The sequence below is a fragment of the Octopus sinensis genome, linkage group LG26 (assembly GCF_006345805.1).
Source record: "Octopus sinensis linkage group LG26, ASM634580v1, whole genome shotgun sequence".
Lineage (NCBI taxonomy): Eukaryota > Metazoa > Mollusca > Cephalopoda > Octopoda > Octopodidae > Octopus > Octopus sinensis.
In genome coordinates, this window is record NC_043022.1 from 14,809,249 (window position 1) to 14,822,041 (window position 12,793).

Below are 12,793 nucleotides of genomic sequence, written 5' to 3' on the forward strand. Positions count from 1 at the left end.
GGGGGGAGAGTTGAGACCAAATGGCGTATAAGAGCGAAGAGAGAAGATTAATTCCTGTTCACGGCGCAAACGGGAATCCGGATGGCCTCTGTGTAAGGACAAACCGAACACAGATAGGTGTTGCAAGAGCAGTGAGTGGAGCGGAAATGGCCGTGAGGACCGGTGTGTCGTTCGCAAGGTGGATGTCACGAAGTGTTCCGCGAACCGGTCAGCCAAGCGGCGTCCCGTTTGTCCGAGTACAAGGAATTGCAGAAGAGAGCAAGAGATGCAATAGATAATATTGCTGGAGGTGCAGGTGAAGGAGTGGATGATGGGATAGGGTCGATGGTGGGTGCTAGTGAGGCGGGTGGTGGTTGGAGAGGTAAGGGCAAGTGCGGCAACGTGGGCGGGAGCAGGGGAACGAGCCGGGTTGGGAGGTAGGGTCAGGGAAGGAGCTATGGACCAAAAGGTCTCGAAGGTTGTGGGCTCGTTTGAAAGAGGGGGAGGGGTCGGTAGGGAAGAGGTGTGAAGTGGACGGGTCGGACTGGAGATGACGGAAAGCTCGAAGAATGGTGCGTTGGAGACGTAGGGTCGTGGGGTGGGTAAGTGAGGGGAAAAAAGGGAGGCGGGAGACTACAGGGCGGGATATATGTGTGTGTATATATATATATAGGGATATATGTGTATATATATATATATATATATATATATATATATATATATATAATATATATATGTGTGTGTGGGTGTATATTCATATATATATATATATGTCCTTATACTCTGTAGTCAGTGATTAATTAATACTGGGAAATAGAGAGAGAAAAAAATACCCAAATGCAAACTGACAAGTTAAATAAACATCCTTGAATAATTTCAAATATTTTTAGGATGAAAAACGGAAATGAAAACGACAAGCAAAAATATTTACCAAGAATTTGGCAACATTTTCTTCCCCAAAATCACAGAGACAAGTCAACTTTCATTGTTATTGATCTGGTTCGCTGTGGCTGCTGCTGTTGTTATTGATGTTGTTGTTATTGTTTCAAAGAAATGCTATTGTGCTTCCTCTATGTGTGTGTGTGTGTGTGTGTGTTGAAGTCCGAGGATGTGGTTGAGAAGAAATTCTTCTTCTCGTTGTTGTTGTATGAAGAAGAAACGAAGAATTTGAATGTAACCGAAAGTTTGAAAATTGGGAATTTCATCATCACCACCACCCGAGATTCAAATAAAAATGTCAGTAAGATTAAGACAGGAGGAAGGAAGGAAGGAATGAAGGATGGAGTAAGAAGGGATCCATTTGTCAGCCTCCAGCCGCTGGTTCCAAAAGAAGAAGAAGAAAAAAGGAAAGAAAGGAAAAGAAGAAAAAGACACAAAACACTGTTTGTTGTTAATGTTGATTGAATTCTGAAGTCACAGACTTAGTTGGCAAAATAAAAAAAATAATAAAAAGCCCACCACCGCCACGACATGTGCGAGTCGTGAGTCATAAACTATATATGACAGCATGGCTTTTGTGTCTAAGGCATGACACACATACACACAGATGGATATAACACATACACACACACAGATGGATATAACACACACACACACACACGGATATAACACATACACACACACTGATGGATATAACACATATACACACACAGATGGATATATATAAAACACAGATGTATGTATATATATAATATATATATATATATATAATATATATATATATATATGTTGGTGCCCAAATGAGACAGAACACAAAGGATCACAAAAGAAGTGGGGACGATGATGGTATAAAAGGGGTTAAGAAATTAGGGTATGATACGATGATGAGGAGAGAGAGAGAGAGGGACACAGTGTTAATAATAATAATAATAATAATAATAATAATAATAAAGTTGTAGTATCCGTGTTTTGACGACAACAACAAGAAACAACTTTGCTTTAAAGATCCATTTAAAAGAAATCGGATTTGTGGCTAAAAACTTTACTATTTCTTCCACGCGACTGTCACACACAGACACACACACACAAAGAGAGAGAGAGAGAGAGAGTGGGGGGGCAGGCACTGCACAATGTGAAATTCGAAGACATTCTTTCAACACAAGACTTGGAACCACAAACTAAACAATGGTAACGAGAGAAAATAAAACAAGATTTCTTAAAAGGCAAAAAGAAAGTCTTGAAGTGTTCGTTCGGTTCAACAAAAAACAATCACAATTGTTTCAAAATTTGGGACAAGGTCAGTCATTTTCAAGGGAATGGATTAGCAGATTGCATTGAACCCCAGTACACGACTGGTACTTTATTTTATCGAGTCCGGAAGAATGGAAAGGCAAAGTTTACGGCGGCGGAATTTGAATAACATCAACATCAACGACAATAATAATAATAATAAACGGTTTCAAATGCTGCCACCAGGCCGGTAGATTTAGGGAGAGGGACTAAGTCGATTATACCGACCCCAGTGTTTAACTGGTACCTTATTTTATCGACCCCCGAGAGAATGAAAGGCAAGGTCGACTTTGGCGGGATTTGAACTTAGTATGTAAAAAGCCGGAACAGCAACAACCATAATTGCTTCTATTATAAAAGCACAAGGTTTGAAATTCGGGGGCGGGGATAGGTCGATTATATCGACCCCAGCGCTTAACTGGTACTTTATTTTACCGACCCTGAAATGATAAGAAGCAAAGTCGACGACCTCGACAGGATTTGAACTCAGATTTCAAATTTCAGCACGATTTCCGTGACTTTGAAGGGAAATGGTAAGTCGATAACATGGACCCCATATCCGGTGGGGACTAAGATACAAGGTGGGATTTTCCAAGGAGAAAAGACGAATATATATATATATATATATATATATATATGAGTTGATTCAATGATTTGAAAACTGGTGTGAAATCGATAGGTTGCTGTATCGATCTCCTGGATAGAAATAGTTCTGTTAGCAGTTACACAAGGAATTTTGTATCAAAACCTTGTTTTACCGATTCCCTACGATCCTTATAAACGATTTTATCTCAAAATAGGAAATAATGATTAAGATAAGAATCCGACGAATGTCCTCCAGTGTTTGAAAATCTTTCACATATGCTGACAGGAAACTCACACCACCTTACAGATACACACATAACATACACACACATACTAACATACATACACACACACACATACTAACATACATAACACACACATATATATATTTATATATATACATATACATATAACAGATACAATATATATCTATTTCGTTACTACCCACAAGGGGGCTAAACACAGAGGGGACAAACAAGGACAGACAAACGGATTAAGTCGATTATATCGATCCCCAGTGCGTAACTGGTACTTAATTTATCGACCCCCGAAAGGATGAAAGGCAAAGTCGTCCTCGGCGGAATTTGAACTCAGACCAATATATATTACACACACACGCACATACAAACTTATGCCTTTATATCGATCTTTTCTCATTCTCAGAAAAAGTTTTCAAAACTCAATCATGAACAAACAGCTCATTTGAGCGCGCGTATACATATATATATATACATACATACATACATACATACATACATACATGTACAAACACACACATACACGTGCGCTCATGTATTTATATATATATATATATATATATATGTCTTTACTACCCACAAGGGGCCAAACACAGAGGGGACAAACAAAGACAGACAAACGGATTAAGTCTATTACATCGACCCCAGTGCGTAACTGGTACTTAATTTATCGACCCCGAAAGGATATATATATATATATATATGTGTGTGTGTGTGTGTGTGTGTGTGTAGCAATTGAAAAAGAAGGGTTATCTTACTCGTCGTGCTATGGGGATATAATCACAAAGGGGGTCTTCGTCGTCTCTGTCATACTTCAGCTTAGTAATAATCTGTTCCATGGAAAAACTTGGAGACAATAGCGACGGGTTACAAATGCTCGCGTCGTTGTCGCCGGCGACAGCGGGACCTAACGGGGAACGATCCCAGCTAGCAATCCCTGCCTCGCTCGCCATCCTCCTCTGCTTCTTGTCTGTCTTTTGAACAACAAATACTCAAATTGGCCCATCTAATAACATGGGGAAAAAGTAAGTTACGAAGAGCAAAAACTGTAGTAGGCTGCTGCTGGTGCTGCGGTTGATGGTTGATGGTTAGATGGATGGCTGGTTGGTTGGCTGGTTGGTTGGTTGGTTGGCAAGTACCGCTTTTGCCAAAAAGATAGATGCAGAGGAGCGAAGTTTGAATAAACAAATAAGTTTTTATCTAATAACTTCATCAACAGCAGCAGCAGCAGCATCAGTAAATACTGGTGATGGTGAAGGGGGGTGCGGTGCGTGGGGGGGGGGGTATTACAGGAATTGTAGTAGTAGTAGTAGTGGTGGTGATGGTGGTGGTGGTAACGGTTAAATTTTACTTCCTAAACGGCTCCGGGAACCGTTAATAATTTGGTTCGTTGGTTGATGATGATGGCGATGATGAGGATGATGATTGTGGTGGTGGTGGTGGCAGTGGAGGTGGTGATGATGATGATGGTGGTGGTGATAGCGATGATGAGGATGATGATGGTGGTGATGGCGATGATGAGGATGATGATGGTGGTGATGGCGATGATGAGGATGATGATGGTGGTGGTGGCAGTAGAGGTGGTGATGATGGTGGTGATGGCGATGATGAGGATGATGATGGTGGTGGTGGTGGCAGTAGAGGTGGTGATGATGGTAGTGGTGGTTATAGAGATGAGGAAAATGATGATGGTGAGGGTGGTGGTGATGGTTTATTTGATGCAGTTGTACACAATAAGAAGGCGAAGTTAGGGAAGAAAAGAAAGTAATAAAAGAAAAGCGTGTGTGTGTGTGTAGACAGATAAATAGAGAGATAGAAAAGGTGGCGATAGAATACGGTGTCAGTCGTTTCAAAAAGAAGAAGCGAGAGAGAAAGGAAGAGAGAGAAAGGAAGAGAGAGAAAGGAAGAGAGAGAAAGGAAGAGAGAGAAAGGAAGAGAAAGGGTGTGGCGGCAAATAACGGATAAAAGAGAGAGAAACTTTCTGGTGTTTGGTTCGACGTAATAAATAAATAAATGAATAAAAAAGAGAAACACTAAAAAAAGAGAAGATAAAATATAGTAAAAAAAAATAAGGGGAGGCGGGAGAAGAAAGAGTAGTAGGAGGAGGAGAAAGGGAGACTGTGTTATAGTTTGAGAGAGAGTTGTGAGTGAGGGGAGGGAAGGGAGGTGTGTGATCTGTGAAGGAGGGATGCTACAAGATGAGGAGGAGGAGGAGGAGAAGGAGAGACTGTGTTGTAGTGTGAGAGGGAGTGATAGATTGAGAGTTTAGGAGGAGAAAGGGAGACTGTGTTATAGTGTGAGAGGGAGTGATAGAGGGAGAGTTGTGAGTGAGGGGAGGGAAGGGAGGTGTGTGATCTGTGAAGGAGGGATGCTACAAGATGAGGAGGAGGAGTAGGAAGTGATAAGTGGGGAGGGGGTGTCTTTATAACAGTTGTTATTCATTGCTGTCTGTTGTCTTCTTCCCTTTCGTCTTCCTCCTCCCACCGTCACTTCTTATCTACAACTTTGGTTTTTTATTGAGATTGTTATTGTTATTGTTGTTGTTGTTGTTGTTGTTATCATCCACTCCTCAAAAGTCAGTTACGACTGTTTAATTAACACTAGAATGTAATGAGAGAGAGAGAGAGAGGTGCAGACAGAGAGAGAGAGAGGTGCAGACAGAGAGAGAGAGGTGCAGACAGAGAAATAGAGAAACACACACACATAGAGAGAGAGAGAGAGATAACCAGAGACAGAGAGAGAAAGAGATACAGAAAGGAACAGAGAAAGACATAGACAGCGAAAGAGAGAGAGAGAGAGAAACAAGAAAAAAAGAAATAGAGAAAAGGACAGAGGGAGGGAGAGAGAGAGGAAGACAGAGAAAAGAGACTGAAAGAATGACAGAGAGAGAGAGACAGACAGAAAGAAAAGAATAGAGAGGGAAGAGAGAGAGAAAGACAAAGAAAGAGACAGAGAATGGGTTAAAGAGAGAGATTGGTCCATTGTACGGAACGGTTTTCGCTTTCAGGGGAAGTTCTTTCTCAGTTTCAATGTGAAGGTTACAAACTATATTTTTTTTTAACGGCCAAGAACTTGAAATGAATTTTACACACACAAAAGAATTCATTCAAACATCGCAGACAGAAAGAATTTCAAAACCAAAAACGAAGTCCTATTAAAAATTTAGGAGCGGGAATACTTTTTTTTCTTATCTCTTGGACATAGCTCTGTTGTTAAGAAGCTTGCTTTGCAAACCATGCGGTTTCGGGTTCAATCTCATGGCGCGGAGCTTTGGGCATTCCATTATAACCTGGGGTTGACCATTGTGAATGAACTTGATAGACGGAAACTGTGTGGAAGCCTGTCGCGTGTATGTGTTTATATAGGCACAGATGTGGTAAAGCTTGGTTTGCAACCACATGGTTTCGAGTTCAGTCCCACCGCGAGGCACCTTCGACAAGGTGCCTTCCGAGGGAATTTATATATATATACACACTCTCTTTTACTTGTTTCAGTCATTTGACAGCGGCCATGCTGGAGCACCGCCTTTAATCGAGCAACTCGACCCCGGGACTTATTCCTTGTAAGCCCAGTACTTATTCTATCGGTCTCTTTTGCCGAACCGCTAAGTTACGGGGACATAAACACACCAGCATCGGTTGTCAAGCAATGTTAGGGGGACAAACACAAACATACACACACATATATATATATATACATATATACGACGGGCTTCTTTCAGTTTCCGTCTACCAAATCCACTCACAAGGTTTTGGTCGGCCCGAGGCTATAGTAGAAGACACTTGCCCAAGGTGCCACGCAGTGGGACTGAACCCGGAACCATGTGGTTGGTAAACAAGCTACTTACCACACAACCACTCCTGCGCCTATATATATATATATAATAATATATATATATATATATATATATATAATATATATATATATATATATATATATATATATATATATATAATATATATATATATATATATATATATGTATATATATATATATATATATGTGTGTGTGTGTGGTGTGTGTGTGTGTGTGTGTACGTGTGCTTCTCATCGCTTCACAACCGGTGTTCGTTTGTTTTGTTTACGTCTCTGCCACTTTGCGGTTCGTCAAAACAGACCGATAGAATAGGTGTCAGACTTTTAAAAAATGAGTGCTGTGGTCGATTCGTTCGACTAAACCCTCTGATGCGGTGCCCCAGCATGGTCGTGGTCTTCGTAAATAGGACCTAATTAAGTTTCGTGATTGAGGCACACTGCCAGCAACTTTGAAAGGGAAGCTTAGCCAATCCCTTCGACGCCTTGTTAACTAGACTGGTACTTTACTTCACGACCTCGCAGAGATGAAATGCAAAGATGGTCTCTGCTGGATTAGAACTCGCGACAATGGTTTCTGATTTAGGCACGAGGATTAACGATTTTGACTTATTTTATTTTTATCGACCCCGGTGGGGATGAAAAGCATTGTTAACCTCAGCGGGATTTGAACCCAGAACAAATGGGGGTGGTTTACGCCAGCAAATTTGAAAGGGTGGGAGCATTGCCGCTTTAAGGCATGGGCACACTAGACAGTTGCCCGAGGGCCTCACGGATTTAGGGGCCCAAATCCGATCAGCGGATGTTGTGGCTTGCTGTCGATAAATAAATACTATAGGCCTCAGTGCATTGATCTATCCGGAGGCCTATAATCAGCGCTGGAATAACGATTAAGCAATATAAGTACGTGCTTAGGGCATCGAGGGGAGGATGGGGCACCACAGAAATGGTAAATGGTTTACGGCACAAAAGAAATCACCTTAAACTTGCTAAAGTAAAATTCGAGGTGGATTATCTGATCGGAAATATAATTTCGAAGGGTTCATGGTGTCATAGTAAGGATCTGATCAAAGACTCCGCAATAGAAAACAAAAAGTAGGAGAAATCTTTTCAAATATAAAGTGGAAGTATACAAAACTAAAAAAATATATTTTCAGGTTCATTATTGTTTATATTTTGAACTAGCAGTATCGCCCGGCGTTGCTTGGGTTTGTAAGGGAAATAACTATATAAGCATTTTTAGAGAGTTATAGCGAAAAAATAACAAAAAAAAATGCATTAAAAATGGGAAAAAAATTATGGTAAATTTTTTTTTAAATCGTTGACTCATCGTAGACATTTTTAGAGAGTTACTTCCCTTATATAATAGCAAAAAAATGCATTAAAATGGAAATAAATTATGGTAAATTCTTTTTTAAATCGTAGACTAATCGTAGACGCGCGCTAATACCCAGAAGGGCTCGATATGAATCACGACTATAAGATGCCCGGTTTTGGTTAAACTGCACCGCAAAATGTGGGAGTAGTTAGGAATCTAAATCGTAGGAGACAGACACAACTTCACTTTTATATATAAAGATTACATATATATGGGGCCTCCAAAATCTTTAAAGTGCTTAGGGCCTCAGTGGGTCTTAATCCGGCCCAAAAACAATGCCGTCTTGGCACGACTACAGACTCTCGTTAGAGAGTTACTCGATCCCGTAGACCCAAGTGACTAGATTGGTATTCTATTTTATCGATGTGCCCACAAATTTTAAAGTGAGGAAGCGGTAGGTCAAACCGACAGAAAATCAATACTTGACAGTTTGTTTTATCGACCCACCACCACCACCAAGCACCAAATGATGAATGAAAAAGACAACTTGAATGTGATTTGATCTAAATGCCACATGGTCTGCTAATACGTTACATGTACCACGTCCTCGCGTTGTTTTTTTCGTGTTTGTTCTTTTTTTTTGGATCCATCCATCCATACATACAGACACACATACATACATACACACCCATCCATGCATACATACATACAGACACACACACACACCCATCCATCCAACCATCCATCCATCCATCCATGCATACATACAGACAGACACACAACCATACATACATCTATCCAACCATCCATCCATGCATACATGCAGACACACACACACCCATCCATCCATCCATACATACATACATACAGACACACACATACATACATCTATCCAACCATCCATGCATACATCCATCCATGCATACATACATACACACACACATACATCCATCCATCCATCCATACATACATTCATAAAGGACTCTAAATCAATCAAGATGAAATATAAGTTAGATAACAAAACCGAACCTTATGTACCTGTGGACCCTAGAATTACTTTAAAAGACCACAAGGATAATTTTTATTCTGACCCAAAAGTTAGACTTACTTGTCCATGTAAATCAGATCTGGGTAAATTAATTAAGATCATTATAGATGAATATATCAATAGATTAAATGATATATACGATAGTGCTTGGCCGTTTCTGCCATTCAACCACTTTTAAACGAAAGGTAACAACTAGAATCATTGTTTTCGGGTGCGAACTGATCTTTCTCTCTCTCATTACAAATCTGAGAGCGGGAAATTAGCAGGTTTCGATCAGACGTTTTTATGAGCGACGAAGCGTTGAGTAACTCGTGTCTCCTCTATGAACAAACGAAGTATTTTGCCTGATCAGAAGATCTGCTAGAAATAGCAGCCATACCGTTTATGCAAATAGTTTCTTTCCTCAAACAGCTTTATTCTGGAACTCAGTACCATCGTCTTGTTTTATTAAGATTTTTATGATATTCAGTTATTTAAGCTGACATCTTTTGAATTTGGTGGCCCCTTTTTTCCCTTCTTTGTAGACCCTTACACTACAGTGGCCCCAAGACTTGTTTGTGATAAAATTGTATGAAAAATATCTACGGTCTTAAAATATACGGAAGACCACTTTGGATAATGCGGTCTTAGATATACTGTGCATGAAATAAAAGACTGGATGGTCACAAGTGGAACGTCTTTGACGCAGGATCTACTCGGGTTGAATAATAACAAGCCTATACAAAAATTCAGACAGTCCTTCGGTATTAGTACATGACGTCATTCACCCACACAACCTTACTTCGTGACATAAAGAGGTTAGGCTGAATTAGAGGATTATTGACATCGTCTCCTCATACCAACACTCTTGAGACCAATACCGAAAGAATACCAAAATTCAATTATTTCCGAACCATCAGAATTCTTTAGCTGTGGGATTAGAGAGAGGACCCAGAGGAGTAAAATAGCAGCAACAACCAGAAATTGAAACCGTATAATTAAAGAATATCCTCCCTGTTACCGTTGAACAGTCAGCCGACATTTACTCTCCAATTGCTGTATTAATTAACTCCTCTCAGTAATTAAAGTATTCCGTTTATTAATATTGTGGCTGCTAGCTGACGAATGTCACTGGATTAATGCGAAAATAATTACGGTATTCGTAATTATTTAAAAAATAAGTTGATGTTTATTTTAGAATAAACCTTTAATTATTTTATTTGAAACTAGCAGTAGCGCCCGGCGTTGCTCGGGTTTGTAAGGGAAATAACTATATAAGCATTTTTAGAGATGTAAAGTATAATAGCCATCTCAATATGGCTAACCACAAAGGGGGGGGGGGTGTTACTGTAGCTTTTTACCTTCTGAGATTTAATAATACATTTTTAGAGTGTTACTTCCCTTATATAATAGCAAAAAATGCATTAAAAATGGGAAAAAATTATGGTAAATTATTTTTTAAATTGTAGACTCATCGTAGACGCGCGCTAATACCCAGAAGGGCTCGATATGAATCACGACTATAAGATACCCGGTTTTGGTTAAACTGCACCGCAAAATGTGGGAGTAGTTAGGAATCTAAATCGTAGGAGACAGACAGCACACAACCTCACTTTTATATATAAAGATTTTTACTTGCTTCAATCATTAAACTGCGGCCATACTGGGGCACAGCTTTGAAGGGTTTTAGTCGAACGAATCGGCCCAAGTACTTGTTTATTTCCCCAGCCCCCCCTAAATCTAGTACTTATTCTATCAGTCTCTTAGGGCCGAACTGCTATGTTACGAGGACGTAAACAAACCTACATCGGTTGTCAAACGGTGCATATGTGGGGGACAAACACAGACATAGACATACGTATATCCAGCACTAGCGGGGCGGTAGGGGCAGTGTGCCTCGGGTGGCACTTTTGGGTCTGCTGCAGGCAATATGTGTTTTTTGTGGTCTCCGGGGGGCGGCAAACGTAAGGGTCGCCACAGGCGGCACACACTCTAGCTACGCTAGTGACATCCAGCGAACTTCCTTGTAGTTTCCGTCTCCGAAATTCACCCACGAAGCACTGGTCCGGCTCTGTGCAGAGGGACTGAGACTGAAGCCATAATGGTTGCAAAGTGTAGTTCTTAACCGTACAGCCAAACCTTGCACCTGTTAATCATGTTCATATCTTTATATATAAAAGTGAGGTTGTGTACTGTCTGTCTCCTACGATTTAGATTCCTAACTACTCCCACATTTTGCGGTGCAGTTTAACCAAAACCGAGTATCTTATAGTCGTGATTCATATCGAGCCCTTCTGGGTATTAGCGCGCGTCTACGATGAGTCTACGATTTTAAAAAGAATTTACCATCATTTTTTTCCATTTTAATGCATTTTTTACGCTATCATATAAGGGAAATAACTCTCTAAAAATGTCTACGATGAGTCAACGATTTAAAAAAAAAATTACCATAATTTTTTTCCATTTTTAATGCACTTTTTTGCTATTTTTTGGCTATAACTCTCTAAAAATGCTTATATAGTTATTTCCCTTACAAACCCGAGCAACGCCGGGCGATACTGCTAGTTTGATAATATATGTTAGGTTCCTATGTCTCCTATACATTGCAGAACAATGAGATGATAACAACTGGAACGCTTTTGGACACAAACCTGTTTAATCAGGGCTGTATTCATATCCACACGATTGCTCACACACGACGAATGAACATGCAGAGTATAAACCTTTTCGCAAGTACATCATTAGAGACAATGACACATGTACATTAGGAAAATGTATGTTTAACATATTTACGAATGCACAGACACATTGACACTCATACTCAACATACACCGAGCATAGAAACAGCCCCCTCCAACGCATAAAACCACAAGAGCGATAACATGGATGGAAGCACTCTGTCGGTTACGACGACGAGGATTCCGGTTTATCCGAATCAACGGAACAGCCTGAGCACTCCACAGACACATGTACCCTTAACGTAGTTCTCGGGGATATTCAGCGTGACACAGAGAGTGACAAGGCCGGCCCTTTGAAATACAGGTACAACAGAAACAGGAAGTAAGAGTGAGAGAAAGTTGTGGTGAAAGAGTACAACAGGGATCACCACCATCCCCTGCTGGAGCCTCGTGGAGCTTTAGGTGTTTTCGCTCAATAAACACTCACAACGCCCGGTCTGGGAATCGAAACCGCGATCCTACGACCTAACCACTGGGCCATTGTGCCTCCACATCATTACAAATATTTATAGCTTTAATATATGAACTGCTGAAAAAATTTATACGCCATATTGGTTTGTTTTATGACGTAGAGCGAATTATTACGTCACTGTATCTATGACGTAACGTTTCTATAAACATTCTAACAGAGGCACAGAGCCACACGTTCAAGGAAAATGGTTTGCCGATACTGGGGTACAGAACTGTTACTTTATTCTACCGACACTATGAATGAAACGCATAGTTGATTGGTGGGATTTGAAGTAAGTTCCAGAGGGGCACAACACCTCGCTAATCCTCTCAGAAACAGTGGGCAGAGAAGATGGATGGACGACCGTTAAAACTCCGTTGAATCATTTCTCAGTTGG

The 12,793-nt window shown here is 40.4% G+C and overlaps 1 protein-coding gene across 1 annotated transcript in view; it reads right to left on the minus strand.

Annotated features, from left to right (window-relative positions):
- Window positions 1–4,216, minus strand: part of LOC115224742 (rootletin) — a 135,695-nt gene extending 131,479 nt beyond the window's left edge. Inside the window, exon 1 of the mRNA XM_036513695.1 lies at window positions 3,809–4,216. Within this exon, the coding sequence (XP_036369588.1) occupies window positions 3,809–4,003 (195 nt within the window). The 5' untranslated portion in view covers window positions 4,004–4,216. The remainder of the gene's footprint in view (window positions 1–3,808) is intronic.
- Window positions 4,217–12,793: the final 8,577 nt, after the last annotated feature.